Raw genomic sequence first — 14,664 nt, 5'->3', positions numbered from 1 at the left:
CTGGAATGTTCCTCTAATGTGTCATGCTTAGGATACATGCCCTATGATATTGTTATGCATGGATTGAAATATTCCAAGGAATTGATAGTAAAAGTCTATTAATTTGGACTAGCCATGGGTGGTGGGCACAAGTGGTGTGAGCTGCTGAAAAGTCAGGGACAAAAGTAAGTGTCTACAGTAAACAGAATTAGGATAAGAGTATTTCCTACCATCCTTCCTTAAGGGATCAACTTTAATAGACTGTTGGCAATTATTCATAATTAGCATATTGTTAGTTTGTTTGAGGCTGATGCTTCTAGAGTGGCTTTAGGATGTTTCAAAATAATTTGTCTTCTTAAATAACTTAAATCCTTCTTACCTCATTCACTTTCTGCACACATTTAACCTATAGTTTTGATTAACTTGGTAAACACTTTCTGGCGAAAAGGTAACCCAAGTCCCTATCTGAATGACCATCATTCCATTTGGGTGGTTTTTGAATTGACTAAGTTTTCTCTGATAAATTCATTAACTTTTTTAACTACTCAAAAGGTTCCTAGGTGGTCTATCAGAAAAGATTAATTTAGGGAATTTTAGATCAGAATATATTCAGGCATTATTTCCACTGATTGAAAAAAAAATGAATGAAAGTGTCCATTTCAGTCAGGGAGAAAAAACAACTCATGACTGTTTAAATCCACCATAATGCTCAAGGGCAAGTTTTAAATGAATCAAAAGAATGGCTCAGAAAAGAGGAATTACTTCCACTTTACTCTTCCATGCTTCCCCAAGGTGCCCACAGTGCACCAGTTGTGCCACAAATGTGATTTGTCATGGTCTCCAGTTACCACATGGAACAGACCAGTTTCTGGCTTTGTCTTCCTTCTGGGATGGCCAAAATCACAGGGGTATGATTCTTCATTCCTAGAGGACCAATTTCCAAGGCCAAACTCTTTGAAAGTTACAGAGGAAACCATCCCAATGCTTGGAGAGTCATTGTGTGAATAGCAAGGGCCTTCCTTATTTCCCTTCATTGCCTGTCTGTCCACTTTTAGCAGCTGATGGGTGGAACTGATTGGTCTGGGGATCAGTTTTCTCTTGTCCTCACACAGCTGTGTTCTTAACTAAGAAGTGGCCTGGCAACTGAGGGCTTTGGAAATCCTCAGGTATGGGAAGCAGGCCCAGGGACAGGGACATCCTTGGTGGCTTGCCACCAGGTGTTTTCTAGGCCCAAGAAAAATCCAAGGACTTTTGACCTAAGTTAGGGTTCTGAACAGAAATGATGGCAAGGCTCTGAGATGCTGTTGGTGGGGTTGCCACTGTCTCTTATCTTTCTCATATGTATACACATATAGGGAGGGGACGCAGACTTGCAGAAAGAATGAACTTAACTAAGGACACTTTGCATCAACATTTCACCTTCAAATGGCACCTCCCCCCAAATCTAAGCTTTATATTACTTTCCTACTATGTACTTCCTTCCAGGAGTATGTCTAGTGTTTATTTTGTATTGACTTCCCTGTGTACATGTTATTGCCCTCGATAGAATGCAAGCTCTCTGAGGGTAGAAAGTGTTTCCTTTTTGGTTTTCTATACTTAGCACGATGCCTGCCATGTAGTAGGCACTTCATACATGCTTGTTGAATTCAACTACATTAATTGGGTGTTTGGACACACTGCCCATGCCCATCACAGGGAGCACAGCTCCTCCTCCAGGCTCGAGGGACTTTTATCCCACACTGCTTTGCTATGCAGGGAGCTGTGGTTTGTACCACAAATGCTACATGTGGTTTTACTGAAGTTCAGAGAGTACTTTACATTGTGTCCTCCCCAGCAACTCAAAAGTGCCCCTAAAGGGTGAGCAGTTAGAAAGCCAGGGCACTTGATATTTGGGGACAAAGAAGTAGATGAGGCATCAACCTTTCTCGATTTCTTATGCAGCCCAAAGGTAACATATAAATGCAGGCAGAGCCTGAACTCCCGGGCTAAAACCTCTTGGTGTCATAGCAGTGAGATTCTGAGTAGTTTGGTTACTTGAGTGGTTCCTGATGTGTCTGCTTTTGTGTTCCCCTTTATTGTGTATATCCCTGGGGAGAGTCATGCAGACACTTGGCCATGCTGGGCATGGAGGGGTCTTTTTGGTACAGAGAAAACCCAAGGAGTGGGCAATGAAGTGCCTCTGTTCCAAGGCCAATGCCAGTTTCATCCCTGGTAGCACCTTTGCAGCCCTTTCCTCTTTCGCCCTGCCCTCTTTTTTCAGGTTGTCAGAAACCCTTGTAGTCAGTACTTTTCAGATCCTGACAGATTAGCTGAAGTAAGTGTGAGGGCTAGAAGACTGTAGGAGGTGTGCACTGAAACCACACAGACACCGACCTGCACTGTCACTGGCCTTCACTAGAGGACTCCTTACTGATGAGACCTCCATATCCAATGGCATAGCTCCAGAAACCTCTACTTCTCCAAATTCGGCCCAGTGCTCTACCAGTGAAGGGCCAATTCAGGCTCAGCATGCTTAAGGGGAGGAGGAGGGGGAAGTAATACCCTTTGTTTGCCCTGGGATTTAACTAATGTACATTATAAATCATTGAGAAGACATACCCCTGGATTCTCATAGAGACAAGGACAGAGTGTAAATGTGAATGAAGTCTTATCTTCTGGACCCAACTCAGGGCTGTGGAATGTCTAAGGGGCCTCAGGGATCTCAAAAGATGATGGGAAATTCTCCCTCCCCCCATTTTAGAACTTATTTTAGTTCATTTTAACTGGGAAAAATGAGTACATGTCATTCAGCCCTTTTAATGCGGGGAAAGACAGGCAGGATATGATCACTGGAATTCCAGAAAGGTTCAGGAACACCGTTTGGGGGATAGACCTGAAAAATGCAGGCAACATCCCACACACCATCCACCCTGCATAGGAAACTATGACTATTACTCATTCTTTGTTTCTCCATAGGATTCCTCTGGCCCAAATGACATTTACTCAGTGAATAAAAGCTTCATTTAAGGAATGTCCTGAGCCAAATCGACTTGATTGGAGGCTTAAGCTTTGCTACTTCTGCCCCATAGAGTCCCTGTTCAGTGATTTTCTTAGACACTTTGTTCCTCCTTGTTTTCAAACAGCAAAGGGCAGTTGAATGGTGCCGAGTTTCTTAGGAAAGCTCCATCGAATGGTGGGCCAGAGGAGCAAGTATCTACTTTGCAAAGTACAATTGCAGAGGTGGAAGATAAATGGGATAAGGATGAATATTTTATAAATCCTTATAGATGTGTGGCAGTGTTTACCTAGAATTCTGTCTCTTTTTCCGAATCTGTAAAGGACAAATGTTCTCCTGTCTGTTTCAAGGACAGGAGTGTGGCTGAGCTCTGGGGGATGGGAAGGTAACAGCTCTGGCCAGCATTTCTCTCTGTCTTGCTGAGGCTACATGCAGCAAGCAAACAAAACCAAGAAGCTGGGCTTTTCCTTCTGATGTTTGCAAACCAGCCAGCAGGACAATTTCAGTGGAGAAAAGTGTGTATGTGGAGGGGAGAGAGTGATGAGTTAGGTTACAGCAGAACAGGGTGGATTCCGGGGCCCAATGTTCTGAAGTATCTGTGGGAATGTTCCTCTCACACTGTGAGCATTCCTTTGGGGAACATTTTATGCTGCGCTATGCGGCCAAGTTGCTCAGGGTCTGGGACCAGGATGGCAGCACAAGGATTTATTAGTGGGAATCTCTGTCACAAGATTAATGACAGACCTTTTGAACCCTTTCCTTTTCCTTAAAGTATTTCTGTGGCAGAGGTGTGTGGGGCAGGGGGAGGGGGGAAGGACCTTGGCAACATGGCCTTTAAGCCATCTTATTAAGATGGGCTGACCTCAAGCCACCATATTCCATTAGCCAGGGAGAGGCACCCCTGATCATTTTTTTCAGATCTTGTTTGTGGATCAAGCTCACTGGTAGGTGGGTGCTGAGTGAGAAACATAATTACTCCCTATTGCTGTATATTCTTTAGCTTGGCCATTTTCCATGAGGTACTACTACTCCTGGGCTTCATCGTGTTATAAAGGTGTTCCTGGGACCTGTAAGTCTATCCCAGAGAAACCCTCGTGTTGATGGGTTATTCCTGGCTGGAAGGACTTTGAGAACCTGTCTAGAATTGATTGACTGTATGCCTGTCCCTTAGGCCAAACATAGGTAAGTTCGGAGAGGCATAGCTGCATTAGACCGGACTCAGGAAGGACAGTTCTCAAAGGTCATCTATGGACAGTGTATGAGAATAAATTGTGATCTAAGGCAGTGGGGGCAGGACCTACACTGAGGAAAGAATGGGTCTTAGAATATCAAAGTCCCAGCGCCTCATGGCTTAAGGGAAAAAGCTCTGATCTAGCTGCCTCTAGAGCCAGATATCTGGAGGCAGAGTGGGGTGAGAATTTCAAATGCACGCAAAGGCCAGTTGAATGGGTATCCTCAGCCTTGGGAGCTTCCCCTTGCTCTCAAACCCAAATAAGGACTGTGGAACCATGTTAACAGGTGAGGTAACTTCAGTGTGGTTAGCTCAGTGCCATGCTCATCTGCTCAAACATATTTTACTGGGGGGTTTCCTGGTTCATGCTTCAACACTGTGAATTCACAAGAACCAATAGGAGCTCTGGAGATAAATGACGCGTCCGGGCCAAACCACTGTTGCTTCATGCCCTTTGCCTCTCATGTCCTCCTGTTAACATGTGTGTGTCCCTCACCCTTTTCCTTCGGCCTAGCATTACCTACAGAGATGTCAGCTCCTCTGGGCCCAGGTCCCAGAGTCTCCTGTGGGAGCTCCATCTATAAAGGGAAATATTAGCTAGGGTCCTCTCCTGCTTTGGGAGGATTTGGATGGGGGTGTGCAGAAAAGAGACACTGACAAAGTTTACTCTGTTGTCCTACATTCTTACTTCCAAGGACAGATTTTGGTTGTTTCCAGGGATGAGGAAACGGGGAAGAACCCCTCAACACAGCAGGAACCAATGATTTTATGGACTGAACCTTGGCACTTATGCCTAGTCCGTCTGTTGTCAGGCTACAAGTCACCCCTGCCCCAAGGAAGGCTGATAATCTGGGTCTCTGGAAAACAATGGCAGCATGAACAAGGCAACACAGAAATACTTTTCTTTGGCAAAGCAGACAGGTTGGGGGGCATTTGACATATCAGTCTCCATCTACCTACGTGTGCAGTCCCTCTGGTTTTTGGCAAGTTCAAAGCCAGGCCTACATTCACAGGCAACCCCACCTTTGGGCGTCTCCCGGCAGATATGTGCGCACCCATGATCTTTGTTCATACAGTTCATACCCTCTGAAAAGAGAGAGAGGAAGAGAGAGAGGGAGGGAGGGGGGAGGAGAGAAAAACAAAATTGGGCTGAAAAGATGTTGCCAATTAAATTTAATCAATGACATGGTTTTATTATTCTACCATCTGCAGAAGTCCTCCCCCTTGCCCCCTGCCCTCCTGCCCTCCTGCCCTCCAGCACTGATGGTGTCTCTGTTAATGGGCAAATTGTCATCACAACTGGAATTTATAGTCAATCTGGCTTCTCTGTCAGTAATACTGTGGTACCCACTGAGATCCATTGTTGTGTCTTTTTGGCCTCAGCATTATGTTCACGAACCTCATTTTGGTGAATTGTGTTTATCTCCATAATTTAAACTTTTGGGGACAGAGTGTAAGAACAGATGAGGATAACATGGGAAGTTTCAAAAGAAGTCAGGAGCCAGTGGATTTTACCAGTCCATTAGCCATACACAGCTAAGTCATTGAAAGAATGGCTTGTGGGTCTTTTCTCAGCACACATCAGGTGCTAAGAGGAACTGCCACCCTATAGTAGGAGGAAAAGGTATGCAGTCCTGGCAGGCTGATCAGCTTGCAGGGAATCACACCCATCCCTAGTGTTGGGCCTCGCATGGCTTCCTGGGTCAAGTATCTTCAGAGTTCATTGCTGTTCAGCACCAAGGGCAGCTGCTGCTCAGGCTTCAGAAGGGGTGGGGCCTCACTCACTTCAGTCAAAGAGGTTTTCCAGTTCTCCCAGGTTGCTTGGTCCTGGATAACTCAAGACGGTACTACAACCTCAGCTCCTGCTCTCGACCCAGTTCTTGCTCTTCCTGATTCGGCTCCATTTCTATTTGGATCTCATCTTTTGAACGGCTCATCACGACTGTTTTTGGCTAACAGAACTCACCTGAAGCTGTGGTGCAAAGAGCCCTGGGATCTCATTATCAGGAAGAGCTCTGGATTGAAGTCATGCTTGTCACCAGCTTGTTGTGTGACCTCACCCTATTGAGAGCTGAAGTTTTCTTATCTTTAAAACAAGAAGGTTGGACTAGATCTCTTTTAGACTCCTTATAGCTCTGCCATCCTGTGGTTTCCTCTGCTTGGTTCTTTTCTTGTACCCTCTGACTCCATGTCTTTGTTGTTCTGTTGACCTGGCTACCCCCTCCTCTTCCTCTCCCCCCTCTGCCTCAGTCTTGTTAATATAATGTCATTAATTGTGAACTCCTTCCTAGGCTTGAGCATCCTTGCTCCAGTATGTTGTCCACACATTGATAGTGGCCCCACACTTATTGTTGGGTGTCCAGTTCTCCCAATGCTTGTTCCTAGTTCTACCAGTACTTGTAGTTCAGTTTGACCCTTGAAGGAAGCTTGGGATGCTACAGAACTCAAGTGGCTAGAACACTAGATTTGAAACTGGGGACCTGTGGTTGAATCTACCTCAATTTACAACTTGCTCCCTGCGTGACCTTAAGCAAGTCACTTAATCCCTCAGGACTCATTTTGCCCATCTGTAAAATGACATTATTGGGCCAAGTGATCTAAAAGATTCTTTCTAGCCTTAAATCTATGATACGAAGTATTGACATTTGCTCAGAATCTGAATAGTCCTTGGAATTCAGCTAATGAATCTGGTACTTGATCAGGAAAATGGGAATTGCAAAGGGAAGTCAATTCAATTGTTCTGGGCTACAGTAGGAGGAAGGGGAGGGGAAGAGTAAGCAGTCGATCTCCGAGGGGTCTTGCTGTTCTGTATCTTGTCCCTTAAGCCAAAGTCATAGCACTGGGGAAAGAAGATCCATCATTAACAACAAGCCCCAGCTGCCTGAGTGGAGCAAAAATATAACCAATGTTCTGTTCTCTATGCGGAGCTTGTCTGCAATAGCACTGGCTTTCCTTTGTCGCCCTAGAAGCTTCTGGGCTGTGGCTATCCCACTGCGGGATAGTTTGGGAGGCCTGAGCAAAACCAAGTTAAGAAGAGAGATCTTGCTTTCTGTTCTTCCTTCAAGGAAAAAAAGCCTTCCAGACATAAATGGAGCCTGGGAGAGGGGGAGAGCACTGGGCTCTGGAGTCAGAGGACCTGGGTTGAACCCTGCTTCTGCCTCTTGCTCTCTGTTACTACTCTGGTCCTATCTTTTTTCCTCAATAAAGTGATAGCACAGACTTGTCTGACCATCCACTGTTTTGGATGGTTTGTGCTTTAGTTCCTGTTCCCTAGCAAGAATAATTGAGGTATAATCCTGGTCAAGACCAAGTGGCCGGTGCTAGTGAAGGGGACCCACTATGACAACCTCTTATGGCAACCCACCCTACTTGGGACAGCTCTAATTGCCACCCAAAGGCAGTGGATATTTTTATGATTTTACCAAATAGAAGGACATTTCCTCTTACATTGAGATTAAAACTGCTCCTGCAAGTTCCACTCACTCACTCCCAATTCTGTCTTTTGGGAGTAATTAGACTGGGTCTAATTACTCATTTCTTACCTAGCCTTAATCACTTAATGGGCATTGCCTGAGACCTGGGAAAAACCTTAGCTTAAAAAGGTGAAGGTCTCCCATTGTGTCCAGGCCATCTCCAGTCTCCTGATGTACATCTTGCCACTGGACTCAGATAACTTTGGAGAAGAGAGTGAGACTGGTGACTTTGTACAGCCCTCAGTCACTTAAGTCCAATTCACTGCAAGTCATGACATCACCTCCCCATGTCATGGTCCTCTTCTAGGACGAAGACAAACAGCAACAATTCCTCATTCATAGACCAACCCTCACATACTTGAGAAGACAGTAGCCATCATGTTTCCCTTAAGCCTTATGTTTTTGAAGCCAAACATCCCGACTTCTTTCAAGCGATTGTCACCCTTTTGTCACATTTCCCTATTTCTGTCAAAGGTACCATCCTTCTTCCAGGTTCCTAAGACTTTAGCATTGTTCTTGACTTCTGACTCTCCCTTGCCCAATAATCCAATCACTTGCCAAGTCTGGAAGTTTCCAATTCCACAACATTTATCATTACTCTCCTCTTCTCACTACTCACTCAACAACCACCTTGCTCCCTCATCACCTTTCACCGACACTACTGCACCAGACTTTTAATTTGTCTCTTGGTCTCATCTCTCCCCATTCCATTCTCCTCCACATAGATGACCACCTCCCGCCTCTACTCATAAATGCCGGCAGCGCACTATTACTCCTAGAACAAAACCTAAAAACCTGGCCTCAGCTGAATCTTTCTTGCCATATTATACCTAACTCCCCTTCCTGCACTCTTCGGTCGAGCTGAATTGCCCTTCTCTAAGTTCCTGATATATGGTACTCCATCTCATGTTTCTATCCCTTTGCACTGGCTGTCCGTCATGCTGGGCACTCATTCTCTCCTCACCTCTCCCTCCTGTACTTGCTTCAGGATTCAGCCTTTTCTGATCACCCCAACTCTTAGGGCCCTCTTTCCTAACTACTCTCAATATACTTAGAGATGTACGTGTTGTCTTTCTTGGCAGGATGTTAACTCCTTGAGAGCAGGGGATGCTTGTTAATTGAGTGCTGGTGTCTAGTCTTCCCACCATCCCCCCTGCCTACCCCTGGATGCTCTGAGGCAACTTGTTGCTCTACCTCTCCAAAGGGAAAATAATATTCTGGTCAGATGATATCAGCCCAGAGTGTAGGATAGTGGGAATGTCACTGTCCGAGTGGGGTCCTGGACACCTCGACTCTCTAAAAGTAGCCTTGGATAATGTTAGCTCCCTTGGCCGTCATGTTGTACTGTTGACCTCTGACCCACATTGCAACTTTGAGCCTCCAGGATTTTATGACTGTTTCAGATAACCATTGTTATTTTCTACTTCCTCAAATGTGGGTCTAGCCTCTCAGCCCATGGTTCCCAGTCTAGGATAAAAAAGGTGACCAATATAAATCACTCAGTAGTTAAAGTTGGGAACACAAATATTAGACTCTTCCAATATGACTTACCTTCCTGGGCTTGTCATTGTGTATCCCTTGTACAGACTAAAAAGGACTGCCCAACAGCCAAGCTTATGCTGAACTGAGAGCAAGAGTATCTTGGAGTGCTTCCTGACCAATTATGCAAGGTATTGGTCAAAGGAACAAAGGACCAAAGCACTTGAGGAAGGCAGATTAATACAGAGTGAGATAAACCAAGCCACATTGTAGCTAGGGAGACTGGGAAGGAGAGCTGCCATGGATATAAAGTTGACTGTGTTCAGAAAACTCTACCCATAGTATTCGTCCCAGCCCTTGAGGCACTGGAACAGGGCATGGTTCCAAAGGAATATCCCAAGATGCATTTTTCAGAAACTAAGCCTTAGAGGAATGTTTTTTACCTTGAATTCTAGTGCACCTTTGACATACTAATAAAAATGACCTCTCAGACTTGCCTACTGCTCTTTGCTCTGATTTCACAACAATCGCCAGATATGACCTTTCCCTATAGGAAATCTTTTGACACTGAGCACTGGAGGTCACAAGGAAAATGAGAGATCAGAAATAGAACTCACCAGGATCTGTGATCATGTGGACTTTCATGTGGCTGGGCAGGGTGAAGAGCATGCCATGGGGAGAGATAACATTCACTTCTATTCAGTTCAGTTCACTCCACTTCAGTGGGATGAAGGATGATAACTAGCCTGGGGCAACCAGGGCTTTATTGGTCTTTGGGCTTCTTAGAGAACACTGATAGCACTTTCAGACTTTAGTAGCCTGGGTACCACAAAGCTTAGCACACAGTCACTATAAAGGCTTAACCTCCTTTCCCTTTGGAAAGTTAATTAGCATTCAAGAGAATGAGGTGTCTTCCCTTCAGTGGGGGTGGGTTGGTTATCTTTCACAGGCTCCTAAGATCGAGAGCTAGAACTGAAGTTTATTTAGTTCAGGCATCATGGTTTATGCAAAGAGCTCCAGACCATCAGCCTGGTGTCCTCTGACTATGGGAGTTCCATGGATTCTGACACAGGCTGGTCAAGAGAACAGGGAACCTTCTAAAAGCTGTTGTCAAAGATACCAACCTTGTGACATACAGTCATCACTCCTGGCCCTTTGGCATATGCTCTATCCAGGGCTTCTGGGAGATTCTCCCTGTTCTCAGTCAGAATGATCTTTCCCATCCTTTGACTAAAGAGAGAGACAGGGCATGACATGTTGGGCAGGGGGCAGGGGTTGGGTAGAAGCTCTAACCCGTAGTTGTGTGCCTGACTCAGTGTACCCAGCCCATGTGTGGCCATAGCTCCCAGTCTTTGAGCCCAGGCGGGACGACTACTTGTGATCATAAACGGAGGCTCTTTCAGGTGGAGCTGGACTATCTGACCACCAAGGACCCTTCAAGACTCCTGAAATCCTGTGACCCAGCAACTGATACTGGTGACGATCCTTCTAACAACAGCGACTGTGATTTATATGGTGCTTAAGGTTTGCAAAGTACTTGACATAAAGAGCAGGGTCCTAGATCAGGAGTTGGAAGGGTTCACGAAGCTTCTTCATTTTAGTGAGGCCCAGAGAGAGAGGCGCCAAATTGCCCAGGGTCACATGGCTAGTGTGGATCTGAGCAAGGGTGTGACCCAGCTCTTCCTCACTCTCAGCAGGGCTCTTCATCCATGCTGCATCCACAATCTCACTGCATCACCACAACAACCGTGTGGCTTAGGCATTATGGGTATTATTCCCATTTGACAGATGAGGAAACTGAAGCTGAGACAAGTGTCACCCACCTAGTAAGTGTCTGGGGTGAGATTTGAGGCAGGGCCTCCAAGTGTAGGTCTTGATTCTGCCAACCACTCGTCCTCACAAATGGCACATTCCCCCAAGGACTCACCCGACACAGGGAATCACAGACCCAGATGCGTGGGGAGTTCTACCCCAGGATCCCTAGCTCTGCCACCAACAGATCTCACCTCGATTTCTCCCACCTTCCACAACAATCGCAGGGTCTAACACCAGCCTGTACCTCGTTTGCTTTGATCAGGTGCCTCAAGGCAGCCTTGGCAGTGGGAATGGGATGGGGTGGGGTAGGGTTGGGGCTGGGAAGAAAGCTCTTAGCAGCAATGACTACCTTGCTGCCTTCCTGCATGGCAGAATGCATTTCATGGAAGATTCCCCCCAAAAAAAATTAAGAAAGGGGGTGAGGAGGAAGTCTACAAAGTCAGGATAACATCCATTTAAACTATACTTAAAAAGAATATTTTAGGTGGCTCAGTGGATAAAGCACCGGCCCTGGACTCAGGAGGACCTGAGTTCAAATCCAGCCTCAGACCCTTGACACTTACTAGCTGTGTGTGACCCTGGGCAAGTCACTTAACTCTCATTGCCCCACCAAAAATACAAAAAGAATAAAAGGAATATTTTGCAGCAAAATAAAGTATTTGCCCCTTTCCCCACACAAGGCACCTGAGTGGTGCTTTGTGTTCACATTCTTTGCACAGGACAGCCTCAGAATTGAGCAAACCCATTTTCTTTCCTGGCACATCTTGGTCTAAACCCATTTATTTTCTGGGCCTCCCCACTTAAAGGGCCAGGACTGTTTTCACATATCAGGTGAATCTATTTGAGTTATTCAGCTGTTTGGAGGGCAGTCTGAGAAAAGCTCTGGCTCCGAGGCAGGAGACCTGGGGCAAGGTGAGTGCAGAGGACGCTCAGTGGAGATCAGGATGTGGGTTTGAGACATGACTCTGCTGTGATAACCTGGGGGCTGTTGGGCCCATCACTTCACTTAGTATGATGGAAAGGATGTGGAAGTTTGGCAGAGAATGTGGGCTTGAATCCTGCCTTTACCATCTACTAACTGGCATCTTGGGCAGGTCTCTTCCCTGGAGGCCCCTCTAGTCTCGTTGCCTGTTAAAGAAGGGGCTTAGAAGAAATGCTGCTTGGTTCCTTCCAGGTCTGATTGTTGTGGATGTATCTGGCCTCAATGACCTTCTCTATTAAATGAGAGCTTTGGAGTGGAGGATTTTGAAGTTTCCCTCCAGCTGTGACTCATGTCTTAGTTTGGGCTTATCCAGGAACTAGATGCTTTGGACCTTTGGCAGACTTCCTCCCCTCTCTGGGCCTCCTGGAAAATGAAGGGATTCAACTAGATATTCCCTGTGCTTCCTGCCAGCTCAGACACCCTTGGCTTCAAGGACTATGAAAGGTGAAAGACATTTGACTTATAAATCCAGAAGTTTCCTAAAAAGTGACACATGGTTCTGAGAAAGAAATGTGATCTTCAGATTGGATTGGAGACCACAGCAGAAGCATTCTGTTAGCTGACAAACCCCACAGGCAGGGGCCCAGGCAAAGAAACGTGCCTGGCTACGAGAAGCACTAACTGTAGAACACCCAGAGCCTGGGGTGGGGAATGGGCGTCCTGGGGGTCCACACAGGGGTGAGGTCATGAGCTGCAGTGATGGAAATGGCCTTGCAGGCCTCTGGTGAGCGCCTCTACCTCCTCCTCCTTTGGGCAGAGCTGGGCTGGGCTCTTGGAGGGAGCTCTGAGGGCCTGGCAAGTTGGAGGGAACAGTTACCCTGTTCCTAGCACTCCTCCCAATCCTCCGGAAATCAGTGATGAGGCCGGGGAAGAGGGAGGGGGTTATCCTGTTTTGGGCTGTGGGCGCTATTAGAGTCCCAGCCAGATGCTTGAAATGGAAATAAATAATAGCAACAAATTGGGAAAGTGTCACAGACTCTTGAGAAGGATGTTTCAGGGGGCAGCTAGATGGTGCAATGGATAAAGCACGGCCCAGGATTCAGGAGGACTTGAGTTCAAATCCAGTCTAAGACACTTGGCACTTACTAGCAGTGTCACCCTGGGCAAGTCACTTAACCCTCATTGCCCTACACCTCCCCCCCCCCCCAAAAAAACAACGAACAAAAGAAAAAAGAGAGGACATTTCAGTTAGGCTTTGTGGCAGTGGGCAAATGCCCTGGACCCTGAGGCAGAGAACTAGGCTTTCAAGACTTCCTAACTGTGTGATCTTGCACAACCCAGTGCCACTGAGTGGATAAGGGAATGGCTGTGGAGACAGAGGACCTGAACGGAAAGCCTGTGAGAACCTAGGCCAGTCACGATCCCCACTGGGCCCCACTTCCTTCATATGTTCAGAACCAAAACAGAATCCCAGGAAGACTTGGAGAGATGTGCTCTGAAGACCAGCAGCAGGTCCCAAGACAGAGGCCATCATGGGCCCCTATTCTCAAGGAGCTCACATTTAAACTGATGGCTAAAGCCAGTCTTTTGAGGAAGGAGAGAGGAGTAACCCTGGGGCTGGATGGTCTCAGGAGAAGCCGCACTTAACAGAACAGAGAATTAGGGAGGGGGGACATCGCTCCCTCTTGCTGGCCCTCAATCTCCTCATCTGTAAAAGAAGGGGTGCTGCTTTAGGAGACCCCTACGTTTCCTCTGGCTCAAGAGGATTTTTGCCATCCGTCCAAGAGGGTTGTTGTGGGGATCGAATGAGATGATACACAGGAAGTGCTTCAGTGCCATCGGCACCCAGAGAGATCATCACCGTTAGTCTCGTCTTGACGAAGCTTCCTAGCAAGTTCTCTGACACTTAGTTTTCTCATCTTTAAAATGGGGATAAGAATCCCTGTTGTATCTACCTCCCAGGGTCGTTGGGGGTAGCTGGAGACACAACATGCATGAAAGCAAACTGTGAATGTGACTCTTAGGCTCTAATAAAAAATTATCACGGTCATTAACCATATCATTGACAACATACTGATGGGCCCAGGGCCCAGGATAGGGCCTGGGCCACCCTGCAGTGAGATCTCCCTTCAAGCTAACCTTTATCTTCATTTCCACTCTTAGGCCCAGCCATCAACCCATTCTGAACCCTTCTGCCACACTATCCCACAGGACAAGTGGGTTTGGAAATCGTCGATTGCAAACAGCTCACCAAAGCCCAGGTAGGAGAGGGACCCGGGCCTTTGCTTCTAACGAGTAGAAGCTGGGCGTGACATTAACCTTGCACTGTTTCACGTTTTTATTAATTATTTGGCATGCTTTATCGACTGTGCGAATGACCGCAAACTGAGGGATTGTAGTCATATTGGCAAGATCCAAAAAAGTTATGGACAGACTAGAGTGATAGGCTGAATCTATGCAGGGGGTGGGAGGGATGGCCAGGTAGAAGAGAGAGGTCAGAATAAGGAGTGACTGAGATTATGACCCTGGCTGAGGATTTGGAGCACGGAGGTACACTTGAGGAGAATAGAGAAGTTTGGAGAGCAGGGGAGATGGAAAAGCTTAATGGAATATTCCGGTGGATCTCCAGTAAGTAGTTGGTGTCATGGGACTGGAATTCAGGATGGATTAGGGCTAGCCCAATAGTTTGCAAAGGGAGGAGGAGTGAAGATTGCTCAGAATGAGCAAACAAGAGTAGCAAAAGTCGATGATTCTTTCCAGGAGTCTGGCT

At 46.5% G+C, this 14,664-nt stretch overlaps 1 protein-coding gene across 8 annotated transcripts in view; it reads right to left on the bottom strand.

The window, feature by feature from the left end:
* Positions 1-14,664, bottom strand: part of SCUBE1 (signal peptide, CUB domain and EGF like domain containing 1) — a 234,040-nt gene that overhangs the window by 79,116 nt on the left and 140,260 nt on the right. For 4 of the 8 annotated variants that reach the window (XM_043969294.1, XM_043969295.1, XM_043969297.1 and 1 more), the window contains exon 5: positions 5,166-5,291. The exons of 2 other annotated variants lie outside the window; for them this stretch is intronic. In XM_043969294.1, the coding sequence (XP_043825229.1) occupies positions 5,166-5,291 (126 nt within the window). The remainder of the gene's footprint in view (positions 1-5,165; positions 5,292-14,664) is intronic. 2 more of the 8 variants (XM_043969296.1, XM_043969299.1) reach the window with 1 other exon arrangement.

The sequence above is a fragment of the Dromiciops gliroides genome, chromosome 5 (assembly GCF_019393635.1).
Source record: "Dromiciops gliroides isolate mDroGli1 chromosome 5, mDroGli1.pri, whole genome shotgun sequence".
Taxonomy (NCBI): domain Eukaryota; kingdom Metazoa; phylum Chordata; class Mammalia; order Microbiotheria; family Microbiotheriidae; genus Dromiciops; species Dromiciops gliroides.
Note: the sequence above shows the minus strand (reverse complement) of the source record. Positions and strands in the feature narration are given on the sequence as shown.